The 26719-nt window shown below is 42.4% G+C and overlaps 2 protein-coding genes across 4 annotated transcripts in view; one reads left to right on the top strand and one right to left on the bottom strand.

Moving 5' to 3' along the window:
- pde4dip (phosphodiesterase 4D interacting protein) overlaps positions 1 to 26719 on the top strand; it is a 71202-nt gene that overhangs the window by 1405 nt on the left and 43078 nt on the right. Inside the window, exons 1-3 of one of the 3 annotated variants that reach the window (XM_055059231.1) lie at positions 574 to 5604; positions 6744 to 6796; positions 8636 to 8703. In XM_055059231.1, the coding sequence (XP_054915206.1) occupies positions 5579 to 5604; positions 6744 to 6796; positions 8636 to 8703 (147 nt within the window). In that variant the 5' untranslated portion in view covers positions 574 to 5578. Of the gene's footprint in view, positions 1 to 573; positions 5605 to 6560; positions 6797 to 8635; positions 8704 to 26719 lie in introns of those variants that run through there. The other 2 variants (XM_055059240.1, XM_055059222.1) reach the window with 2 other exon arrangements.
- LOC129379066 (tripartite motif-containing protein 16-like) lies at positions 14652 to 17656 on the bottom strand. Its single transcript, XM_055059641.1, has one exon. The coding sequence runs from the start codon at positions 16860 to 16862 to the stop codon at positions 15174 to 15176; it is 1689 nt and encodes a 562-aa protein (XP_054915616.1). The 5' UTR covers positions 16863 to 17656; the 3' UTR covers positions 14652 to 15173.

Below are 26719 nucleotides of genomic sequence, written 5' to 3'. Positions count from 1 at the left end.
TCCTGCTTCCTGTTCACTATTGACGTTTTGCAGTGGGAGCTGTGGTTCCCAGTTGGCCCTGTTTGCTCTGGTTAGGCTTCCTGTTTGTTGCATTTGTGTTTGTTTTCCGGCTGAACTTTGTGTTTGCTGCAGGTTCTCTGACTCACCTCTGTCATCACTTCCTCTCCTCCTGCTTTCTGCTTGTATTGCTCCAGGTTGATTCTGGATTTAAGTTGAAGTTTTTTTAATTTTTGCTGCCTGGAATTGTTGTGATTTGTTTCAATTTATTTCATTTTTGAACCAGAGTTGAGTCTGTCCTCCTCTCTGTTGCTGGAATATTTGTGTGAACTACCTCTGGATGTTAGGAAAATGGAGACAGATCATTTTGATGATATTTCTGTGCCGTCTGATTGGTCAGTGACTCCGCTGTGTGCTGAGGAACCAGAGTGAATGTCTGTATCAGCAGCTGGCCACTGAGCATGCTCAGTAGCATCCATTCAGACAGACATGAGGTTGTTTTATTGTTTGGCTTTTCATCCCAGTTTTTGGGACGTTTATGGTGCAAACATTTGTGTTTAACATCAAAATGCAAAAACAGTTTGAATTATCTACTACAGTAGTTTTAACTACTTTTATTTAGTAGTCTTCATTGCTTGTGCCCTGTTTCCATGGTGACCTCTAGTGTCAAGGTGAAGCCCAACACATTTACTTTCACTAGTGGAGCGTTGCAGCATTTTAAATGATGCTCCACCTGATATAAATATTAACAACTTGATTCAAAATTGCTTGAATTGTAATTTCACATGTAACAGAGACTGAAGAGAAACCAGGACAGGAGAAATGTCTGAAGAATCAGAATCAGAGAGAGAATACCCGCCGACACGTAGAAATCTGCTTCTGCACCTGCAGAAAGAGAGAAAACCAGACTTTAACCCGGATGTTTCCTGCTGGGTTCGGCGTACAGCCTGTCCTGTCAGGGTTACTTTGACCTCTGAGCTTTATTTAGGCTCAGTGTGTCGATGATTACAGAGAAAATCCTGAAGAGGGTCAAACATGTTAAGTCGTCTGATTATAGCAGCATTCTGGGATATTTCACTGACTTTGATCTGTGAATCATTTATTTACAGTTTATTATAAAGTCAGTTTAATTGTGCAGCGATGATGGGAGAAAAGTGAGAGATTGTAGGAAGAGCATGAAAACATTTGGAGCCCAGATGTCCTTAAATGTGGTGACAGAAGACGGTTAGCCGCCATCGGCGCGTCGTCTGTCCCCTGGTAGCAGAATGAGACGTGAAGACCTGCGTCAGGTCTAACCCTAACCCTGACCTTTGACCCCACCAACACCAGTAAGCCTAATGCATTAAGTCCGACCTCTGCTCTCTACCTGATGTTTGTTCCTCCCTGAATCAGTCGGATGTTTCCAGTGACTTTCCTCTCAGACGAAGCGTTTGTTTCTGTCAGGACGTTGAATCAACGCCGCTGCAGTCTTTAAAACTATTATTGTTTCTCATATGTTTTTCTTTTAATGTTTTCACTGAAAACTGCTAAAAATCGTCCATGTGTTCAACCTTTGACCTCTCGCTCAGTTCTTATTACCCAGAAAAGCAGAAAGAGCAAAGCTAACCCCGCTAAGCGCTCGGTTTTCCTTTAAAGAACTCCATTTATGTCGCTGTATTTGTTCCCTTCCTGTCTGAAGAACGCGTCTGGCTGCAGATTCATGTAATCTGAGCCTAAACTTCACTCTGAGTTATTGATTATTTGGGAAAAGCGCTCTTTAGTAACGTGAGCCCTGGACGGGGGGGTCGTCATGACGCTTATTAATAATGCATGCTTGGGCCTGCTGGGATGCTGGAGTGGAAACACATGCAGGCCGGTAATAAAGGCCACATGCTCCCACTGAACCGAACGGAGCTGCAGAAAACTGCAGATGCATTTTAAAGATGGAGACTTTTACAGTGAAGTCATCAGGGCTCCGGTTTCTGAAGGTTGATGTTTCCTGGATGAGAAACAAACGGCTCTTCAAACTCCTCACAGCAAAAACCGCCAGAGTGTTTAACATGAAAGAGCAGACTTTTATTAACTTAAACTACGATAAATTTATCTGACTGTGTTTCTGTAAGTTACACTTTCAAAAATTAAAGCAAAGGTTTCGTTACTTAGCTTTTCTTACAAGGAAAAAATGGGTTCATTCTGCAAAGCCTTATTTTCCAATGTTTAGCTCCAAGCTAATTAGCAGCTAGCATACTCGCTAATTTATTTAAGCAAGCTAAATATTTAGTCAGTATTCACTTACCAAGTTAAATAGTTAGCAAGCCAGTCATCTAGTTTATAAACTAAATATTTACATCCAGACTAAATGTTTACTTAGCAAGCTAAATAGTTATAAAGCTAAATATTTAGCTTAGAAATCAAATATTTACCTCCAAACTAAGTAGTTAGAAAGTTAATTTGTTAGTTCTGAAGGTAAATTGTTAGAAAGGCAAATGTTTACTTAGCATATTAAATAGTTATCAAACTAAACATTCAGTTCAGAAACTAAACAAATGTTAAAGCAAGTCTTCCCAGTTCTGAAGCAGCAAAGCAGCCCACATCATCACTCTGCCACCACCATGTCTGACTGCTGCTGGGATCCATTTCTGAGTGAAACTAACAAAAAGGTCAAATTAATATTGATTCAGAAGGTGAAAAATTGAACCACTGTATGATCATAAAATATAAATATTAAATATTGATGTAGGTCTTTAGTTCAAGTAATTTAATATCATGTTATGACTGTAATGTAGAAACAAATTAAACGAAAATGCAACAGATAATAGAAAAAATGGACCTGAGCTGCTTTGGCAGGAACAAAAACTGTCGTTAAATATAACACTTATCAATTATTATCTTGTAATTTGTTTATTTGAAAATAAGTAAAAATAATTTGAAATCAAGTGAAGATAGCAGCTGTTAAAATGCTTAGAGCATTAAAATAAATCAAAGTTGTAATAAAGAACGACTGACTGATTTGGTTCAGAGTAAAGAATCTGTTCAGAAGAATCTGTTCAGAAGAATCGGTTCAGAAGAATCGGTTCAGAAGAATCGGTTCAGAAGAATCTGTTCAGAAGAATCTGTTCTGGATCAGGACGATTTGTTGCTTTTTGAAATCCTTTGGCCTACTTCGTGTCGCTAGTCCTTCACCACTGGCTATTATCAGCTGATTTCCACTTTAACACAAGTTGCCCAGTAATTTAAAATAAGATCATGTTCGTTGGATATTAAACTTTTGTTGTCATGTTTTCTTTGAAAAGGCGTTTTGTGCCTCAGATGGAGCGAAGGCAGAAAGTGTCAGCAGGATAATTACAGGGTGTAACTCTCACTGCAGCTCCTCCTCCTGGGCTGAGGAGTGAAATAACAACCCATCCCACCGTGCGCTGGGAAACCAGCAGGACATAAAGTTTTCACGGCTGATTTTAAACTCTGAGCAAACTGAACCGTCCCTGTGAGAGCATCAGCCGTCTGGAGCTGGAGGAGGGATGGTCATTAAGTTCATACAGGTGGTTTATTACTGAGCCGTAAAGAACAGAGGAATCATGTCTGATGTCTAATTTATTCACAGACTGTCCAACAACAAGATGATAAAATATCAAACCACTAAAATCCAGGAGGAGCAGTTCTGCTGCTGCTGCTGCTGCAGAACATGTTGGCTTGTTCCTGTCTGCAGACCGTCTACAGACCGTCTGAAGACTGTCTACAGATGGTCTACAGACGGTCTGGAAACCGTCTGCAGACTGTCCGCAGACGGCCCAGAGTCTGCAGCTAAATGTTTTATTAGCAAGGAAAATATGAAGCTTGTTTTGATGGTCCACTTCCGCTTATCTTCAGCTGAATTTTCAGATTAGCTTAATATTTAGTTCAGCTGTCTAAATGTTAATTTAAAGCTAAATATTTAGTTTCTAAACTCCAATGCAGAAAACTTGCCGTTTATGTTTGTGATGGTAGGAGAGCCAGTCAAGGAGCTCATCGCTTTGGCACGTTTTTATGTTTAAGGCACAATAATAGTTCTGACGTCGGGTCCTGTATGTTCACACCTACGGTCCAGCTGCGGCCCACGCCCCTCCCTTTTGGCCTCTCCTCATCATTCCTGCATGTGAGGAATGTGGAGCTGGTGTTTGAGCGGCTCCAGCAGATTCCTGATCTTGGACCAGGAGTCGTGAACAGAGCGAACCAGAAATGTTCCGGATCAGAACCGCCCGGCTGATTGAAGCTGCTGGTGCTTTTCCTTCATTTCCTCTGAGCGCCTCCTGCTGTCCCAGCTGGTTCCGTCTGCCGGTACCGTTCAGCTGCTCCAGGTTGTTTACTGATGACGAGGGAACATTTCTCTGGGGCTGTTCGCACAGCGTTTAACTTCAGCTCCATCAAACACTTGGGAGGAAACAGTTACTCCAAGTCTGGGTGCCCAAAGTGTGGCGCAGGGGCCATTGGCGGTCCTTTGAACGATTTTGTGTGGCCCCAGAATGCCACAGATTTGTCCTCCAGTGGACAATTTGATCATTTTGGCAGGAGAACTTCAATACCAAATTAAATTCTTTAAATTCTTAGATGCAAAGTATTTTAACCACCGTGATTTAATGTTGCAGTTCGTAGCGCTGTAAACTTTGAGCCACTTCTTAACTAAAGCAAAGCAGAAACAAAACACTATATGACGTTAATTCTTCTGTGGTTCTCGTTTCACTGCTGGGAAAAGACCAAAAGATTAAGACCAAATAAACTGAAATTACCCTAAAAGTTCAGCATTTATCAAGACAAAAAACAAATCCAGATTTTTATTGATTTACTTTTTCATCTTTCCATCAGGTTTTAATTTTATTCCCTTTTTCAGGTTTGGTTGATTTTAAATCCAGTGACTCTGCAGAAAAACTTGCTGAGTCATAAATTAGATAATTTTATTATTTTTGCTTTGGGTGTTTTGCTGGCTGGAGCTCCAGCCCAGTTCCTCAGGTGAACTGGGCTGGACTGGAGCTTTGATGTGGGGGGCCACACCTTCCAGTTAGTGGACGGACAGAGGAGGTTCTGGTCCGGTTCTGATCCAGTCAGAGCACAAACAATTGAGTCTGTTTGTGATTTTCCTGCACGACTGCCAGCCAAAGATTATAGACATTCCAGCTGGTACCTGCTCAGACAGGTATGCACTCACCTGGAGGGAGGGAGGAGGAGGGGAGGGGGGGCTCCACCCTGCATTCAGGATGAACCTCAGGCAAACAGTCCGACTGTCTGAGTGGAAAGACGTTACGGTGGTTTGTGCACATGTTGACTCACTCACACTCTCTCTCTCTCTCTCACACACACACACACACACACACACACACACACACACACACACACACACACACACACACACACACACACACACACACACCCAGTGAGGCGCTGAGACAGACAGCTCTCTGTACCTTTTGCTCCCCTGAGCCGCTCACCTCCTCTCCGCGCTGCTGCTCTGCCACGTCGGCGGGAAGCTCCTCTCTGCGCCCCGCTGCTGCTCCGGGACCGGACCGGACCGGACCGGACCGGGTCAGGAGTCTGAACCAGTCCAGGTGTTCAGGTGTTTACCTGAGGAGACATGAGTGGATTCCTCTACAGGGGCCGGTAAGCTGCTGACTCTGGACCTGTGGGGATGGAGGTATTTCTGCGCAGTGGACGGGTCCGAATGCGGCTCTCTGCGGCCGTCCTGCTGTTAGAACCACCGCTCACTTTCTGCCTCTTCAGCTCAGAGGCTCAGACGGCCACAGCTGATCCTGTCAGGAAATCATCTGGATCAACTCTGAGCTGCTAAAAATGAGCTCAAGTTTTATCTCACAGCTGAGATAAACCAAGACAGAACTGCAGTGATGATGTTATGATTAAAGAAATAACAGTTGCATAATGATAATAAATGTTATTGTGTTACATTTATTATTATTATTTACATGCATTGTGCCTTTAAGGTAGTCGAGTCCAAACTTTTTGCCAAAAGTGTCAAATTTGAACAGGAAACAAAAATTATTACATTAAAATTACAAAAATTTGTTTTTCTGTGATTTTTGTTGTTTTGTTTTACCCGCTGAAAAATAAACAAACATTTGATGTTTATCAAATGATCAATGATTAAAGATCATTGATCTTTGATTATTAAAGATCAAAAACATAAACTGCTTCAGACCGCTAATGCTAAAGCTCAGCAGAACCTGTAGTTAGTGCAAGCTAACGCTAAAGCAAAAGACTAACATGGTGTTTTGTGGAAGCTAATGCTAACGTGCTGATTTTTGTGCCATGTTGTGTGTGTTTAACACACTCTGGCCGTTTGTTTTGTTCTTTGCATTTGTTTTTCCAGCTGCAGAATAAATGATTTCAGTTCCACCAAACATCAAAACAGACTGAAGAAAAGCAGAAACTAGTTTTTACTCTGTTCATATGAACTATGCTGATTTCTGTATGAAGTCCAGTTACAGTAATCCAGAACTGCTGCTGAGGTTCTGAAGCGGTGCCTGCAGCCTCTGGATCCAGCCAGTAATGAGCGGTTGGAAGAAACTCCTCTAACTGTTTACTGTGTCTTCATTGGTGAGTGACGGCGGTGTGACCTGAGGCATGCGCTGACTCAGGACCCGCAGCAGCCCGACGGGTCAGCGCCGGCCCGCCCTGCTGCAGCGCCTCTGGAGGATTTCTGCTGCGCTCCTGCAGCATCTGGACCATCTGCGTTAGGAGTCCGGGTTCTGGGACGGTCTGGCTGACCCTGTCTCTGGTTTCAGGCACGGCGCTGCAGAGAAACCGGCCCGGCCCAGGAGCCTCGGACCCACGATGGGTAAGAACTTCCTGAAACGTTTCCCTCCTCGCTGCTGCGCCTGTCACAAGAAGCAATAAACAATCAAAACAATCACTTCCTAGTCTGAGTGATTGATCATCCTGTCTGGTGTTTTGCTCTAAACAGATTTTAAGGATAATTTTGTTCACAGTGATTTCATAATTCATTTTATTTGTTTCTCTTGCTTTATTTATTTATTTGAGATCTTTAAAATGTTTTCCAGTGTTAAATGTTCATCAGAATTTAAAGTTTGTTGATCTTTGAGAATGTGTTCTTGCATCATTATTATCCCATCACCATCAAACTGCTGGAAATTTGTCTCAAAACAACAATATTATTGTTTATTTCAATAAGATTCCAGTAAAACTTACCATGGCAGAGCGACTCCTGATTTCAGTTTGGAAACTCTGGAAACTTTTCTTTATTTAAAGTAAATCATTATCATATTTTAGGTGTTCAGATCTAAAGTATTATTTATTACAGATTTGTGAATTTATATTAAAAGTTACTAACCTTACAGTTTCTTTCTCTGGTTTTTAAGATGTTAAAAACAAGAACCATGGGCTGCTCTGATCTGCTGGCTCATAATTATACATACAGAGTCAAATATGGAGGTAAATTTGCTGGTTTTCGGTCAACCAGCAAACAGAACAACAGGAAGGGCCAAAAAACTCAACAGTTTATTATATAAGTCTATAAATATTTCAGATTTTCCTCAAAATTTAAACCTAGTCATCATGTTCTGACCACAAAATGGCAGCTGTTAAAATCCTCTCTGTCCAATAAATAAAGACTCTTCCTGAAACCTCATGAGATTTCATCAGGAACCTCTTTACTAAAGAACCGTCAGACCTTTAAACCAATAAAACTCAGATCCGGTCTGCTGCGTTTAGAAACGTCATGTGGAAGTATTTATTCACAGTTTATAAATATGTGTGAATAAATCTATCTATAATCAGCATATAATGAGCTCTTAGTGTTCCAGCTTCAGCAGCACTAATATCAAACTGCCACCTATGGAAGCCCAGATGTGCCACAAATCTAAAAATAAAAACTTTTACAATAAACTGTAACAAACTAAAGTATGAGAAACGCTGAATTTTCATCATGATTATAGAGTCGTGAAAATTTCCCACAAAAATGTTAATATTTCTCAAAATATTTCAGATTTGCAGGCCACAATGAAATAATTAAACAGCTTATTTGATTGGTTAACCTTTCCTGGGTCAGTTCTTTAGTCCCACACTCTTAACAGAATCCTCATATATTTATGAGGATAAATAAATTAACAGTGAGTTCCTGCTTAGCCTGAAACTCACTGTTTCAGGCTAATGTTGATGAACTCAGACCTGAACCTTCAGAGTCACATAAAGACGGTTTCAAAGTCGGCCTTCTATCACCCACTGAACATTTCCAGGATTAAAGAGCTGATGCTGTTTTAGGATAAATCAAATGTAAAACGTGTTTAGAGCTTCCTTTGATTCATAATAACTGGATTATCATTCATTATAGTCTGGATTACAACATCTTATGACTTCTGTTTATGTTAGTACTGTAATGCAGCTCTTGTAAGTTGTTTGTTTTTGTCAAAGCTCTTTGAACTGCCTTGTTGCTGAAATGTGCTGCAGAAATCAACTTGTTTCTAGTAGTCAGATCACAGGATTCTTATTAAAACGGGACAAATAAACAGTTTGTTTTCACCTTTTCTTGCTTTTCATGACATTAATCTAAAATGTTAACATTCAGAGATCTGCTGGAAACTCTGAAGACAAACTAAATGAAGAACCTTTGAAACCTTGTTGCTAAATTACAGCTTGTTTTTTCTCTGTCCTCCTTTAGATTTCTCGTATGATGAAACAGGAAAAGGTCCTCCGGTCCAGATGCACAGCCTCAGAGAGTTCGAACAGGTAAGAAACATTTTCATTAAACGTATCTGGGTGACGAAGGAGTGAATGGCTGGGTTTGGCCTTCAGCTGTGTGTCGGAGGCGTTCAGACTTGTCTCTGCTCGCTTCTTAATCACCGGGTAGGTGTGTTTGGAAAGATGAGGTGGAACAATGCATGAGTCTAAACGCTTCCCTCTGCAGAAGCACCACTGTAATTTCACTGTTGACGTCGTTTTCCCTCAGTGTTTCACCATCCAAACACATTTCCATGTAGCTCTCAGATTTAGCATCTTCATGCTTTTGTAAGTGAAGTGTGGTTTATTTATAGAGCGCTTTTCACAGCCAAAATCACAACACAGTACAATAAAAGTTGACCTTAAAGAATGAAACAAAGCCTGGGAAACTAAAAGAGTTTTCAGTTGCTTTTAAAAACCAGCAGAGTCAGCAAAACAGAGGGCAAACTGTTCCACACACAAGCTACACTAAGCTATGCTAAGCTAACGCCAGAGGGCCGAGAGGAGCCAAGAATTAGACTAAATTAGCTCAACATTAACATGTTTTTACTCAAGGTAAAGTAAAAAGGTATTTTTTAAAATGCTACTCGAGTGACTGATCAAAACATCAATCATTTAATATTTAAAATTTGCATCATCTGATGTGATGAAACTTTCACAAGAACGGAAGTTTGTTCTTCATTCAGTGAAGTTTCTCCCAGTTGAGGATCCACAAATTTTACTCAAGTAAAAACTACAGCGTAGTAAAATTTCTCCTAAAAGCAGATTTCTTCCTCAGAATGAAATATTCTGAGTAAATGTAACTAGTTACAACCAAACTTTGGCTAATGCTAGTGCTAAAGCTGTTTGAAAAATCTCACAATGAATCTAAACCCGTTGCTGCGTGACATCAAGTGCGCTGCACCCCGCATCGTTAAGCTGCTCGCTAACGATGACTAGCATTGATTTTAGCTATTTTAGCTACATACCACACAACATTTTATATAAATAAAAGAAAAAGGGACACATTGCTTTGCTACTGCTTATCAACACTGAGACAACTGTCAGGAAGGTCAGGAAATTTTTTCATTAAGAAAAAATAGAGAGGGAGGTAGTTCAATTATGCTAGCTTGACTATGACAACCTTAACATGTAGGTGTGCTGTGGAACTGTATGTGTTTCGGTTCAGTTACAAAATTAGAAAAGGCGACCTAAACACTACTTCATCAGTCGGGCAGGTGTTTAAATTAGCTACTCAACCACCACTGTGTTAGCTTAGCTAATGGCAGCGGTAGCTAATCTACCACAGCGATCATTTATTAATAATCACAAAACAAATAAGACTGAAAACATGACACTGAAGCAGACTGAGTGTTCTGCTCTGTGTGGAAAATGTTTGAGTGTTTTTGGGTGTTGAATCCTGAAACTTAAGCAGCGTTGTTGTCAGTTGCCATGGCAGCGTGTCCGTGTGCGGCATCGCCGATTCAGGGGACGATCAAAGTGCTTTTGAGTTGTTCTGTCACGGTTTATCTGCGTTAATTTCCTTTGCTGTGGTGCACTGCCCTGAGTTCCTGCATCTCCAGGTTTCAGTGAGCTAACGGTTCTAATGCGAAGCGCCGCCATGGATGGCGGTGTTGGGCGTTAAATTTCCCGATATGTCCCAGTGACATGAAATGGATCTATTTGAGCAGATTTCTTCAAACTAGGTGAAGTGTGCCTTTAATTTGACCCAGAATAACTGGGTTATTAGCTGTTTATGACCTTATTATCTAACCGTGCTCATATCGATGCAGGGAATCAGTAGAAAACTTGTTGGGTTTTTTATGAGCCTCCCCTGATGAGGTGGAGCCCTGGGCGGTGAGCCATGCGGTCCAATCAAAAGCAGCCGTTTATAGCGTACAGGCAGGTGGGCTTTTACCTTCAGACTTGTCAGCTCTAATTAGGCCGGCTGAGGTAATTACTGGGGCAGTGACTCACCTCCTGGACGCCTGCGAGGATTTTCTGGAAACGCAGGAGAAAAATCTGGACGGCGTCCTGAGACTGACAGCTTTTAGAACGGCTCTGGGTCTTTAACTTGGGGTCAAACCGTTTTTAACGTTTAATGGCTTCAGAATGCTGAGTCATGCCTTTAATGCATCCAAACAGGCCGCTTGGCGTTTCCATATATGAGCTGTGATTTACGGAGCGGCGTGTGAATGGGCGCCGATTCATCCGGGTAACTGACTTTAAATCAGAAGCAACACGTGTTTAATGCAGGATCCCACAAATGTTTTATTAAAGTTCACCATGAAAAACATTTGAAACGCTTTCATTTTTATTTTATTAAATATTCAAAAGATTCCGATGAAAAACATTAAATGTTTTTATTTAAGTTTAGAATTAAAAAGCTTTGAAACTGTTATTTTTATTCATCCCTTTTTTCTGGTTCCATTTGAATTAAAGCCATAAAATATGTTTGGACTCTTCTGACCAATCAGAGGCCAGGGTTCAGAGGGACACGCCCACTCTCTTTCACTCCATTATATTCCAGTGAACGGTTCTGGACAAACCGGGCCACAAGGTTCTGTTTGACGTCTCGGATCTCCTGCTGGTTTCCATCAGGAGGTTCTGATTCTCTGAATTACTTTAACGCAACGTTTCATTTTGTTTGAGGGTAAATCTGTTTCCTGCTGTCGGTTTCTCTTCCTGTTTGGGCCTAAAAAAGACGCCAATCACCACAGCAACCAGTTAATTGATTACCAGGAAATTTACAGTAATTATGATGTCAAACACAATTTGTTCATAACTGAAGTTTCTTTTATTTCATGTTGGAAACTTTTTTTCTTTCCACTGCAGTTTTTTCCCTTTTTTCTCTGGATTTTTAAAATGTTATTTCTGGTTAGTTTTTTCTTTTGTTCACCAGAAATTTTTCCCCACATTGAAATTTATTTTCTTCTTTGTTTTCTTTTCACTGGTATTTTTGTGTTTTTATTTTATTTCGAAGTAGTTTCTCGTTTTTCACTGCAATAATCGTCTCCGTGTTTCTCTGGAGTTTATTTTTACATAACTGCTTTTCTTAGAGCGGATCATCAAAGCAGTCAAATAATACATGATCTGAATCAAAACGAAAGCATGAGCTTTCTGTAATTATGGCCCGAGCAAACCCAGCTTCTTCCCGTCCTGACCCGGTGTCTAATCATCTGGGCTGTTGTGGTTCTTTGAAATGTTTCTGCTGGTTTCCATCAGCGCAGAAGGAAAACCAGTGGAGACGCTGGGATCAAGTGTTCCTGAATGCTGGAGGTCATCGGGCCGCAGTGGTTCTGGTTCTGCTTTCCTCACCGGGCCGACGGGTTCTGGGAGCCCGGCCAGTATCATCACGGTTCTGATATCGCTCAGGAGGTTCTGCCCATAGACAGATCCAAAGAGGACAGGGTTCTGGTTCTGATGAGCTGGGATTAGTCTGGAAGAGTCCAGGTTGAATCACTGAGGAAGACGAACAGACGGAAAACCAGACCAGGGCAGACCGGAGTCTCCTTAAGGCGGACCGGAGTCATGTCAGGGCGGACCGGAGTCTCCTTAAGGCGGACCGGAGTCTCCTCAGGGTGGACCGGAGTCTTCTTAAGGCGGACCGGAGTCTCCTCAGGGTGGACCGGAGTCTCCTCAAGGCGGACCGGAGTCATGTCAGGGCGGACCTGAGTCTCCTCAAGGCGGACCGGAGCCACGTCAGGGCGGACCGGAGTTATGTCAGGGCAGACCGGAGTCTCCTCAGGGCGGACTGGAGTCTCCTCAGGGCGGACTGGAGTCTCCTCAGGGCGGACCGGAGTCTCCTCAGGGCGGACTGGAGTCTCCTCAGGGCGGACTGGAGTCTCCTCAGGGCGGACTGGAGTCTCCTCAGGGCGGACCGGAGTCTCCTCAGGGCGGACTGGAGTCTCCTCAGGGCGGACCGGAGTCTCCTCAGGGCGGACTGGAGTCTCCTCAGGGCGGACTGGAGTCTCCTCAGGGCGGACTGGAGTCTCCTCAGGGCGGACCGGAGTCTCCTCAGGGCGGACTGATCAGTGCTGGTGTGAATGGAGCCTTACTGGTTGCCTTCACACCAGTAAGGCTGGTTAATGGGAATCTCTCCCCAGAGCCTCGTATTAAGTTATCAATCATTTCAGCGCTAATCTCTTTGAATAACCAAAGAGCCTCTGTTTTGAAATGTCGGGTTATTTTGGGTGGAGTAAATGTGAGAAGGCTTTCTGAAACAACTCAGCTGAACTCCGTCTGATTCCCGTCAGGACGCCATGTTGTTTACAGGTTAGCGTCTCCAGGCGTAACCAACGGAAACACGTTGATTTCTGACAGGAAGCGCTCATTAAAGCCGCAGCGGCGTCACGCTAACGTCTCCTGACAGCGGCGGCGCGCTGCTCCCCTCAGCCTAACAGGCTTATTGGATCCAGGCCGCGGCCCGCTCTGTTTGTCCTCCATCCACATTTGGGTCGGGTTAGGGAACCGGCTAACTCGGGTGAAACGTGAACCTGCCGGAGCCGCTTTTGGAGCTGTCAAACATCCAGCAGAGGTTCTCAGAACTGTGAGGAGAAAAATCACCCAGTCAAAACGGCCGCCGTCTCAAGTGGTCTTTATTAGTCCTCGGGAGAAATTGGAAGCACATGGCTGCCTATAAATGTGAAATCAAACCGACCACGGAAACACTTAGATTGATGGAAGATGGGGGAGGATTGCATATAATTTCAGCCATTAAAACCTCAGGACAAATTAGGGTTGCTAATCTGTTATTCTGCCCTCAGTGTCGGGGCTGACTCCTGAAAAGCCTCGCATGGTTTGACGCGTCTGTCAGAGATGGATTACCGCTTCCAGAAACAAAGCGTTAGTGCCGGCCGCATCCTATCTGCGGAGGTTTCATCTCCTCCAGCTTCTCCTGGATCCCAGTTTGTTGTGGTGTTTTAAATAGGTCAGTGTGTGTGTGTGTGTGTGTGTGTGTGTGTGTGTGTGTGTGTGTGTGTGTGTGTGTGTGTGTGTGTGTGTGTGTTTGAGCCCTGAAGCTGCTGCCTCTGATTTGCTGGTGCTGAATTAAAAGCGATAAAACACAGTGTGTGACGCTGGAGCAGAGGTCCAGTTTGCTCACACGGTGCAGAACCTCAGAGGGAAGTTCTGCCAGGCGACTCCATGTTGGAATGTAATTAACGAGTCAAAACAGAGGTTAAGTTCTTTGTGACACTTAAAAGCAGTAATTCCTTTAGAAATGTTGAATCTATTGTTTTTTTCACCATTTTTTTTCATCTGTGCAATGCATGCTGGGTCGACAGCGTGGGCAGGTCAAAGTTGACCTAAAACCTCCAAACAAAACCCAAGACAAGGAGGGAGGAGGATGAAAAGTTTCCATGTTTTGCTGTTGACAAGATGTCGACTGGAACAAGCTAACATCATTGACTGTTTGCTATGTTAGCTAGAGCTAACACAATAACCAGCGGCTAACTCCAGTAGCAGGAGCTAGCCTAATTATCAGGGGCAAGCACAGTTAGCAAGAGCTAACACCATTACCTTGAGCTAACATCAGTAGCTAGAGCTAACGCCTGTCATTAGCAGGAGCTAACATCATGGGGGGAGCAATCACCAAATCAGATTCTAACCGTAAGCGTCATGATTCAGGAACTGGAGCCGTTTGCAGCTTTGCTCTCCTTCTGGTTAGCATCGCCAAGCAGCGACTGCAGCCGTTTCACTGAAGGTCTCCTCATCTTCATCTCTCCTCCTCATTTCTGCATTAAATTTAATTTCAATGTGTTCTGGTTCAAACTGGAAGGGCTAAATGTTTTTCCTTTGCAAAACATTCTTTTTGTTTTGGCTAAATGGAGCTAGCAACTAGCACGCCTTCTACCCAGGATGCATTGCTGCATAAACAACATGGCAATGTAAATATGTCATTGAAATTTGTAAAAATGAACCTACATTATTTTTACTGTTTTTAAATCTAGAAGATTTAAAAACAGTTATTTTTAAATCTAAAATAACTGTTTCTGAAATATTATCAAATCTTGTAGATTAGTCGCCAGATCACATTTTGTTCTCTATTGAAACCTTGAGAAGTGATGAGTGTTGAATCAGCGCCTGCAGACTGTGTGGACATGTCAGTGCAAATCACAATGAAGAGAAAACCGTCAGCATTTCTGAGTCATCAAGATGTTTTACTGAAGGCAAAAACACACAACAGTTTTTCTACATGGAAAAACAGCATCACTTCATAGTTTGATGTTGATTCCAGTTTCTTTTATTATAGTGAGGAAAACAGAAGCAAGTTCAGTTCATTACAATCTCAACTGATTTAAACAAGAACAATATTTGTTCTGCAGAACAGTGGAAGAGAAACCAGAACATCTAAATACATCAAAATATCAGAGATAAAGAAGTTTACATTTTGTTTTAGAGTCATTAAAGAATGAAAGAAAACAGAGAGAAATGCATTTAAACAGAAAAAATCTGAACAGCAGAGCTGAAGCATCAGATCAATGAACCCTGATCAATAATCAGAGAGGAGAGGAAATCGATCTGGGTTTACAGAACTGTGCAGAATCCCAAACCTCCCCTACATAAACCCCAGCATGCAGCGGCTCAGTGAATCTGGTCTGGACTCTGTGGATCAGAGTCATGGATTCAGAGACTCTGTAGAAGGACAGGGTACCTGCTTTGTGGTCCAGGTCCACTCCCACTCTGGAGGAAACCGGACCTGAGATGGATTCCCAGATGTCATTGTGAGAAAACTGAAAACCTTTTTGGGAACAAATTAATGCCCAGGATTTGTTGTTACTTCCAAATAAAGATTTATTCCACCTTCCTGCTCTGCTGGTACTCTTGTAAGCGACTGCAACACGAACCAGTTTCCCGCTCCAGTCCACCTCCCAGTAACGCCGTCCAGTCAGACGCTGGCTGCTCAGAACCTGAGGCTCATCAGTGAATCTGTCAGGGTGACTAGAAAGAGACTGAAGTTGGTCCATCAGTGTCGTCTTCCTGTTCCCCTCTGAGAGCCCCAGCTGTGTGTTTGCTGTATTTGGATCCAGAGTGATTTCATATGAATATTTTAAGAATCCATCTCTGGTTATTGGTTCTGGTTCTGTTATTAAATCATCTTCTGTGTCCATCAGTGAGATGTTTGTCCATGAGTCTCTCAGGATGTCCATCATTATGTCTCTGAGGTGTGACACAGCTGCTGCCACGTCCTCAAAGTGTCTCAGAGGACGGATGCTGATGCTGGATGAGAGTGTGGACTCACTGAGTGCTGGCAGTGAGGGGTAGTTGAGGAGAAACTGGTTGTGATCCTCTGTGTGTGAGAGCTGCTCCAGCTCAGCGTCTTTCCTCTTCAGCTCAGTGATCTCCTGCTGCAGCTTCTTCTCAACATCTTTGACCCGAATCACTTCAGTTTCCTGCTGGGATCTGATCTGCTGCTTCACCTCAGAGCTTCTTTTCCTGAGGAGACGGATCAACTCAGTGAAGATCTCCTTACTGTCCTCCACTGTTTTATCAGCAGAGTGATTGATGGCCTCCACCTCCTGTTGAAGCAGCTTCACATCTTTCTCTCTGTCCTGGATTCTCTGCTGGATGTTTCCTCGTCTCTCCTCCAGCTCTCTTTGCCTCTCAGTCCTTTCTGCTGCAGCTGACACTGTGTCATGACCCTTATGTTCATCCACAGAGCAGAGATAACAGATAAACTTCTGATCAGTACGGCAGAAAATCTCCAACAACTGATTATGACGAGAGCAGACGTTCTTCTGGAGGTTCTTGTTTGGCTCCACCAGCTTGTGTTCCTTTAAAGTATTTGAATCATAATGAGGCTGAAGGTGTTTCTCACAGAAAGACATGAGGCAGAACAAACAGGACTCGATGGCTTTCACCTCCCCCCCAGGGCAGATATCACAGGCCACATCTTCAGGTCCAGCATAGCGGTGGTCAGCAGGAGCAGCTTGGAGTCCAGTTTTCTTCAGCTGCTCCACTAAAGCTGCTAGGACGGTGCTCTTCTCCTGGATCGGCCGCGGTTTGAAGGTTTTCCTGCACTGAGGGCAGCTGTGGATTCTTTTTTGATCCTCTCCATCCCAGAAGCTTTTAATACAGTTCATGCAGTAGCTGTGTCCACAGGGAATCGTCACCGGATCCTTCAGTAGATCCAGACAGATGAAACAGGAGAAAGTTTCTCGGTCCACATGAACTCCCTGCTGCGCCATTCTCCTTTCTGCCACAGTGACTGTTAGTTTAATTTCCTGAGAACAGAAACTAGTTTGAGCTCTGATTCACCAATCACGTGTCAGTGCAGGGAAGCTGCAGCCAATCAGCGTTTTTTTCTTCAGTAGCTGCTGCCTCCACCCTTCTTCAAAATGTGCTTGATTCCAGGAAGAGGAGGCCAAACATGCATAGACCTGTGCATGTGTCAGCAGAAACACTGACAGCAGGGACGTCTGCTTTTCCAACATGCTAGTGCTAACGCCGGGGCTATCATTGCTGTTGTAACATAACCACTATGTTTTGTTTTTCTCAGCAAATATAATAAATGTTAAAAATGCCAAGCTGTCTAGTGGAACAGTTGTGGATTTCATTATAAATAAAAACATAAGAAAAAAATGTCGAAGTTCCACTGTTAAACTGATGTTGGGTAAATCATGTTTGGGGCCAGGTGTGTGGGAATTAGAGATAAAAAGGGGGCGTGTGCGCCAGAAGGCGCGGCGCAATCTGTAAGAAAGACGCTCATGTGTCGATCTGTGCAGCGGGAGTTTTGGCCTTATCCTTAGTGTCTGTTTAAACCAAAGAAAAGTAACAAAAAGATAAAACATCGATTAAGGTTCGTCCCAGCGCCACAGATCGGGCCCGGAAGCCTGGACCGGAGGGTGCACCGAGGGAACGCCGCCCGGTGCAGAAGGACGACGACAGTCCATGGAGGAAACCACCGGGGGGGAAAAGGGACGCTCCCGGTGAGATCTGGACTTTATTTTCTTTTGGGGTTTTTGGGGTGGTACCACTCTTCTTTTTTCTCATCTTTTTTTTTTTTTTTTTTTTTTTGACGTTTTGGATTTTTCTTGGGGAAGAAGACGGGGATTAATACGGAGCGACGCATCCAGGTCGTGGTTAGATTTGGATGTATGGGACTCCTTTATGGACAAAAATATAAAAAAGCAACAGGACTTTTGGGATTTTCTATTTTTTAAGTGTGGTTTGTGAATCAGCCTGACAAGGCAAATCAGACTCTTGATATTTTGGGTGGGTTTTCATGTTGATTTAGGTTGATTAACTATTCAAATTTTGGGTTTCTGAATAAATTATTTCTGGTGCAAACCTTTAATTTCATACTGAGTGGGTGAACATTTGTTTTTTTATCAAATTGACCTAGTAACACTTTTAACCTTTACCTGGAACAAGATCCCCCTTGTGTGTTTCTTTGTGAGTTCTGCTTTAATCAAGCCGGATATTACACTGTTAAGCTAGGTTTAGCTCTTCAGCCAATTTTAGCATTCATATAGGTTTATCACTCTGCTTGAGGTATTTCACTGTAGGTCAACATGCTAATGAAGGCCTCCATGCTGTCATTAGTATTTCAGCTAGCATTAGCTTTGGTAATGCTAGCTGCTCATTTTACCTTATAAACTGCAGTTTTGAAAAAATGTTCTGCACAGATTTTGTTTTGCATTTACTGAAACCTTTTGCTCCTCTTCTACAGTTTTGTTTTCTTCTGCAGCTGATTCACAATGCTTCTGCAATTTTCACCAAAACAAATCAGCTAACAGCAATCACTGCATTGTCACAGGACATGCTAATTTTTCTAGTTTATTTTGTAGCCGTAAAATTATATAATTATAAATTTTGCAGGATCAGGTTTAGAAGTAATAATGGCATCTTTCATGTGTATTTTAGAATATTGTAACTGAGACCCGCCCCTGGTGGAGCTTTTAGCCGTTTATCTGGCAGCTGAGCCGTGATGGACGGCAGACGGGTCGGCTTTCAGCACTCAGACCGGCGGATCGATACTCAGCAGCTCAGCTTTCAGCTCAGCCAACCAGCACATCTGAAACACCAACACACACAGAAACGTTCTGCTGATTGGAGTCACTTCACCTTTCTACAGGAGAGCCGTCCGCGTCTTCACTGATGCAAACTCTGCTGCTCTACATAGGATGGATCCTCAGTGGAATCAACCAAAACTCTGCTTTACCCTCAGAAGTTAACGAGTTTCATTCTCTAATCTGCTCTCCTACATTCCTACATTTTTCCTTCTAATAACTCAGATTCAGGTTAGTAGAAGGAAAGATTAAAATCTAGAAATCCAGTATTTCTGAAAGATCTTTCAGTGTTTTCTTCAGAGATTTACAGCTTATTAATTCACTCTGGGATAGATTGATACTTGAACAGTTACTAAAAAATAATTCAAGAGATTAACACATTTAAACAAAAATTTTTTTTATCTGGATTTTCCAAGCAGTGTGTGATTAATTTGTCCTGTTTTTTAGATTATTCTACGTAAAAATTCAGAATATTCAGACATTTTTGCCAAATTCAACAGAATCATTAATGTAAAAAATGTTGGACTTAATGTTCAAATTTCACAGATTGAATCAAGTTGTTAATGTTTGACCAAGAACCAAATGAGAAACAAAGTAATAAACCAAGCTAGTTTAGTTTAGCCTAGCTTCTTTTTAATGTAGCTCATCTTTTCTCGGTTTCATTGACTGAGAACCAGCTTGAAATCCAACCTGTGAGCATTTTTTACTAGTTTTGTTTCATAAAGACGTTTAGTTGTTTAGATGGATAAAAAGATCAAAACTGAAACAGTTTTAGTTTGTTTCAGTTTGTTTCAGTTTTTCAGTTTGTTTCAGTTTGTTTTAGTTTTTTTTAGTTTGATGCAGGTGATTCCACAGAGTTTGGTGGAAACTCGCCGTTCATCACATAACAGATGAAGCTTTGCTCTGGTTCTGTTCATGTTTGGTTCTGAAACTCCTGGACATTTGGGTCAGAACCGAAACAGACGAGTCACTGCGGCAGTTTAAAGGTTTTAAACGAGTTTGACTGAAAATACGTTTTCTGGTTTTTGCTTTTCCACTTAAACTGTTTGTTAATCCTCAGCTTTGTGTCCGTCTGGCTTCAGCTGTGCTCACACTGCCTGAAGGTTGCGTTCTGGTTCTGGTTCTGGTTCTGCAGAGTAAACCAGTATTTGAAGCTGATGAAGGAGTTGGAGGCGTGTGTTTCGCTGTGCAGCAGTGCAGGTGTATTCCTGGAACATTCTGCAGGATGCATGCATAATGCAGCAGCAGTTCATTAGGACCCTGAGAGCTGCAGCAGCAGCTAGTGGCTGCAGCCACTGCTGCAGCTACAGCTGCACCCACTGCTGCAGCTACAGCTGCACCCACTGCTGCAGCAAAACTTTCCCTTCCGTCCAGATTTCCAGACATTAATGAATAAAATGATGACTGTTGTTCTTACATGTGTCAACTCTGAACTGCATAACGTCATCTCTGACTTTAACATCTGTGGAGGATTCATGCAGCTGCACTCAGCTGCTCTAGCGCCACCTGCTAGACACGCAGCGCATCAAACTGCTAATTGCTTCCAGGTCTGTGCAGTAAATTTGCAGCCCTCTTCAGCGGGTCAGAGACAACATATTGACTTGATCACGGCGTCGGTCACGGATGATAATTGTTCAGTTAAAGTGTCCAATAATCTGCTCCCAGTTGTATGAATATTAGACCGACTGGCTTTGATTCTGAAAACAAATGATCTTCATCGCCTCGCTGTGTTTCTGCTGCTGCTTCTTCATTTCGGCTCCTTTCTGCCGCATGTAAAACTCACCTGCATGTTTATGAAGTAAGAGGTTATTTAATATGATCTATTGAACGGAGATCATATGGAAGCAGTTATAAACTAAGAAAAGTCTGTTACTCTGCGGCTGCTTGGATCCTGCCATTACCCGGCAGTAATGTCAGCCTTTAATAGCCGCGTACAAGACGCAATTTATTACAGTAACATGGCTGAAACCGCGAGTCGTGCAGCTGGAAAACCGGCTGGAGGTGAATCTGAAACATGGGCTTCCTGTGTTGGTCGTGTCATCAGAACCGCTTGGTTTCCCTCCACATTGTGGCTCGGTGGTGGCAGGATGATGCTGGGGGGGGATCGAGCCCTGCAGCAGAGGTTTGGTACAAACTGAAACATGCAGTTTGTTTGTCTGATCTTTATTTTGTTAATTATGGATTTATAACAAGTTTAAAAAGTTTTCCACATTGTTATTAAACAGCCAAGTGGGATGGACAGCTATCGGCACGTTTTTATTTAGAATCAATTTATTTATTCATAAATAATAATTTTTTCATTCTGAGAATTTTTTTTTACTTTCCCAAAAGTCCAAACTGAACTTGGAAAACATCTTTCTGGGTTTCTGCTGCGTTTTCAGAAACCAAATCTAAAGATGTTTCTCTGAAGCGTTTTAATCTTTTCAGTAGTTTATTTCTGACGGGTTCATGTTTTCTGTAAACTCAGTGAAATAAATGTATCTAATATATAATAATACAAATAGGACAAACAGCTGAAAGTTCCTTTAAATGAAGTTTAAATAAGTTTCAGCTGTTTAGTAACTTTTGAACCAGAATAATTGGAATAATCACATATTTGAGTTTCTGAAAGAAAATGCAAAATCTGCTTCTGGTTTTCGCAGCTGGTGACTGAATGACGCGTTTATGACGTTTATGATGTTTTTATGATGTAAACACTTGTTGCTGAAATGCTCTGTTCCACTGAACTTTATTGGAAACTTTGGCAAAAAAGCAAAATAAGCAGTTTTTTCCTTTTTGATTTTGTTTCCATTTCCTGGTTTGGAGCAAATTAATCAGGTGACTCAAAGTGTGATGTCACCAGATGCTACTCATGGCTGGAACAAACAGGAAGCATGGAGACGGCGTGGTGCCTCTGGTAAGGCGCAGAGAAACGTTTGAGCCACTTATTTCATAAATCTCCTTTTTCTGTTTTGGAAAATCCAGTTTAAAAAAATAATTGAGAAAGTTATTTTGGATTTTACCTTTTCTACAGAAAACATAATTAGACATATGATTAGTGATTCTGAATCACCTGCAGCTCTACAAATGGTCTAGTCAAAGTCAGCAGTTGCGTCCTGCTTGATGTGATGTCTTTGCGTTCCTCAGACTTTCTGAGTTTTCCCTGTTGGGGTCAGATATTGTGAAAGAGGAACATGTGCAGCGCAGCCCTCCTGCTTTCCTCACATTCCAGAGAAAAATGGGAAGAAAAAATGATTTGAGGAGAAGAAGAAGGTCTCTGGCTGCTGCGCGTCCACGTGGCATCGCTTACGCTGCAGCTTCCAGGAACTGGCACTTTCAGGGTGCAGTGTCGAAACTCGCTTTTTGGTGCTGCGCTCCAGGAGGAACAGGTGCTTTTGGGTTAAATCCTCTGATTTTTCTATAATTGAGGGAACTATAAAGTAGAGTAATTGTTAGCAGCAGCTTCTCCATCTGAAACCTTCCGACTCTTCCAGGGTCGGATTGTTTCTCCGTAATGTTCCTGTTTCTAACCCTGATCAGGTTTTAACAACGCTGAGCTGCGTTTGTAGCGGCAGAAGCTTCATAATCTTAATTTTAGTGAATATTTTTGTTGTTTTGAGTCTGTCGGGAAGCAGAAACATAGCCAGGCTCTTCTGCAGGCTCATCTTTTTCTTCCTGTGGATCTGGAATGGCAGCATTCCCAGTTTACGTTTTAGTCTCAGGCCACCCTGGAAAAATAGTTCCTTTTGCCAGAGAAACGTTGGTACTGAACCATCAAGTTTAATGGTACAGAACCTGGAGCTGAATGAGGCCGAGTCTTATTATTACTGCGTCAGTTTCCAGTAAAAACCTTGAACAAAAAACTCCCTGAAACACATCCCTGTCTGTTTAACGCTAATCCTCCCTCTGAATGCCCCGAAAAACAGAAAAACACCAGCAAACTGTCTCCCTGCGTTTCTCACCCATCCGGTAATAACAAGCAGCTGTGCTGCGAGATATGACTCAAACAGGCTGCAGACCTTTAAAATGGACTTTTTAGACTTTTATAAGCGCAGAATAAATTTGGATAGTTAATTTATATATTCGGGTCTAATTGTTATGTTTAGGATTTAATCTGTCTTGTGAATTCTGTATCCAGAAGATTAAAACCTCCAACCAAACGTCAGAGAAACGTTTTGATAGCTATTAGGGAACAAACATGTGAGGTTCATAAAAGTAAATGACTACTTCTGTGAAAGAGTTACAGAAAGTAACTGATTAGTTCTGTGAAACAAACCTGAATGTTCCAGAAAACAATTAGACAAATGTTCCAAAGAAACCTGGAAACGCCAGAAATTCACTAATTAAATCTCTAAAAGTAACATGTGGATTAGATAATTAGCTATCTGTTTATCTAAGATAGGTAGTGAGTTAAATAGCTAGTAAAATAACTATTTAACTAGCTAGTAAAATAGCCAGCAATAGATGAATAGATGGTTAACTATAAATATGTAACTAACTCCATCATTTCAACTTTCTTGCTAGATAATATGTGAAACTTTCTCAGATCTAATTAGTTATCGTCCATCATATATATTACTAAACAAAAAACAAAACCTTCTAATAAAAGCAGATAAATACATGAATAAAGATGCGTCTGGGTTTATTGCAGCTTCTGTAGAGAAATGGTTTTAAAGCGCCGCTGGATGTAGGAACAGTGGGGCTGTGATCACAGACTTCTTTAATAAGTTTTATATTTTTCTAAATACGTCAGGATTTACTGCCTGGCTGTTCTGGTGCAGAGTTATGACGCACGTCTCACGTCAGTGGCGTCAAAGTCGGATAAATGCGACATGAGTGTTGGGACTGCAGACGCTGTGCAAACTGGGACGTTTATCTGATCTAGTTCTGCGAACAGAAGAGAGAGATGGTGGCTGTGGCGTTTGGTTCCCATCGGGCTGCTGGGTGAACGTGGCCATTCTCATGTCAAGGTCTCCTCTGTTGCATTTGGTCGACTCTCCTCAGCTTCAGCTTAAATCTCGTCTTGAAAACCATATTTTTCAGTAGAGCTGCCAGGAACTGAGTGTACTCGAGACGGGAACAATGCTTCAGACAGATATATGTTGCCATGTGGGTTTTTAGATGGAGGAAAGTTGACCTTTCAGGAGATCTGAAGGCTTTCTTGAGGGCGCACACACTTGGCAGGTAAATAACAAGCCTGAAAGACTGAGCGTACCCTTACTGAGTAATGCTGTGAGTAAATACCAAGCCAATTACTGCTAACGAGGGCCTAATTGGAGCCAGATGAACATTTATTGAATTTGTCAGAGAAAGGTAGAGGGAAGATGGCTAATGAAGTGCAGCCCAAGCCCAGGGCCAGACCGCCAAGCGCTGCATAATTCGCCTGGCACCGGCACAATGTTTTCCAAATTTGTTGGGCTTTTTTGCTCATTTCATTCAACTGGGGAAATTTCAAACTAATAAATGCAATTGAAACAGGCCCTGGCTTGCCAGTTTGATGTGAGAATGTGTTTCATTTAGGCTCCAGTGCCTGAAATCTTGACATACGATGTTTGGAGACGAGCGGTTGACGCGACTCTTGATGTAAATTGAACCCAAACAGTTTTAGAAGCTTAAAATGTAAGAGATGGAACATGTTCACACGACGCGGAGCCACAAAGTGTTGAGCTGATGTCCCAGCCTGACCTCAGCATAATTAAAGGCTTGGCCGCTCCACACAGAGAGGCTAACACTGTGGTAGCTGTCAGTAAGGCTGGAGTATACTCAGCTGGTTTTCATTTCACAACATTATCTCAGTTATAACATGGGACATAAAAATAGCGATAGAACATTAAAATAATTCATTTCTTACGTTCAGGAAGGAGTCATGTTTACAGCACATCCACCAGCCAACAGTAAACAGATTACTACAAATAAAACACAGCAGTTTGTTTCCTGTTTCACTGGAGCAGGATCGTTTTTACCAGTTCTGTAAAGACCTTCAGATTAAGTTTTACATCCCTCCTGGTTCCTACAGCCAGACTGATCTAAATGAAATAGATTCTAGACTCAATGCAGCGCAAACAAAACATAAAATCAGGTGTTTAAAATGCAAATTAGCATCATAACTCTGTTGGATTAAGAATATAATAATATGTGATCTTTGGTATGTGTAGAAAATGCATCATCAGGTTTTAGTCGAACACATGAATCTCCTTGGCAATTTAACAAATATTAGAGGAGCTGTGTGTCTAATGAAGTCATTTCAATCTTTTGATGCTAATTGTTGTTTTTATAACATCTCTTTATTGGTGCCGTTTGTAAACTACTCAGTCAAAAATTGAGAATAATCTGGATTATTTAGTGTAAGACAAAAGAGTCTGAGTTCATTTCTCAGTCATGTTTTCACCAATTTATTAATTTATAACAGTCACTTTCAAACTAAATACTAAAGCTAAATAGTTAGCTTTAGGGTAAAAATGATGCAAAATTTAGTAAGTTAAATATTTTGTTCAATAACTAAATATTTATCTTCATACTAAATATTTAGTTAGTAAGTTAAATAATTAGCTTCCTAACCAAATATTTATTCAGTTAGCTAATATTTAATCAGTAGACTAAATAGTTTGGAATATTTAGCTAACTAACTGTTAGCAACATAAATATTCAAGTTGAAGCTAAATAGTAAATTAAATATTTATTTTGCTAAATATTTAGCTCCAAATTAAATTGAGCAAATTTCACTTATAGATGAAGGAATAACAAGATGAAACATTAAGGCTCATGTTTATCTCCAGCTCTCAGTCTGTAGCTCAACCAGAGGAAACCGTCCCACACTCAGCTTCAGGTTGCCATGACCTTTGACCTTGTTCCTTTCTCCACTGCACTTCCCTCTCCTGCTTTCATCCTGATTCATTCCCTGTTCTGGTCCGTTCCCCCCGCCCTCCTCTTGCTCTCATTATGCCAGCTGATGGTTGAGTGCAGCGGCCCTGAGGCAGCGCTGACCCGACGCTTTGATTTCCATCCACAGAGAGCAGAAAGCAGGGCAGACACAACCGACAACACATGACCGTACAAACGCTCAGCTGCTGCGTCATATCCACCGTCTGCGTTCAGACGACGGTTCCTTCCACCGTCTGCGTTCAGACGGCGGTTCCTTCCACCGTCTGCGTTCAGACGACGGTTCCTTAGACTGTATGTCAGAACTATTTCCAACCTTGTGGACCGTAATGTGCAACAAATAGTGACTGAGAACGTTTGCATCATGACCAGAAAGCTTCCATGAGTTTTCAACGTCAGTCTCATTTTGCTGTCGCCACCCAGTGGACACATTATGAACCGCAGGCTTGTTAGAAGCTGCAAAGCATGAAGACGTTTTGAGATGTTTGGATCAGACTGAGATGTTCAGATCCAGTTTTGGATTCACTTCCGGAATCGGATCTGAACATGAGTTCAGGTTTACACGCAGGCACGGCCCAGAAGTTCAGATTCTTGATGTTTTTGTCCGGGCTTTAACTGGGACGTTGCGAGCAGCTCTTCCTCTGAGGAGTGAAGGTTTTGGTTTGTTTTTCTCTGTCTTCCCGCACAGCCTGCAGTTCAGAGAGGGGTAGCGTTCCTCCCCGTCCCGGCCTGGAAGGGAGGGTCGGCCATGACAGTCGGTTGGGTTCTGGGGGGAACCTGATACCATAATTTGGATCTGCCATAAACAGCCGGAATGAGACGCAGAGCCGCTCTCTGTGAAGTGCAGCGGTGGGAAAAGCTCTGCGCTCTCCAGTGAGACACATGCTCTTATGATTGCATGTAAAGTGTTTATCATTGCTTACACAAACTGATGGAAAGTATTCGCCCGGGCTGGCCTGCAGCGCCGGGCCCGGCCCGGTTCTGTTTACGCCTGCAGATTGGGCCGGCTCTCTCTGGTTTCCGTGTTTCCTCGGCGGGCCGGCGTGCGCGTTTGTCTGAAGATGAATGGTTTGTGGTAAATATTGTGCTCTGGCTGTTTGGGCCGCGGCACAGAGCCGTGCTTGTCTTTGCGCTGGCTCATTACGGAGTGTGTACGCGTGTTGACGTCCGCTGAT

This window comes from Poeciliopsis prolifica, unplaced genomic scaffold (assembly GCF_027474105.1).
Source record: "Poeciliopsis prolifica strain line A6 unplaced genomic scaffold, Auburn_PproV2 SCAFFOLD002, whole genome shotgun sequence".
Taxonomy (NCBI): Eukaryota; Metazoa; Chordata; class Actinopteri; order Cyprinodontiformes; family Poeciliidae; genus Poeciliopsis; species Poeciliopsis prolifica.
This window is presented reverse-complemented; position numbering and strand designations above follow the sequence as displayed.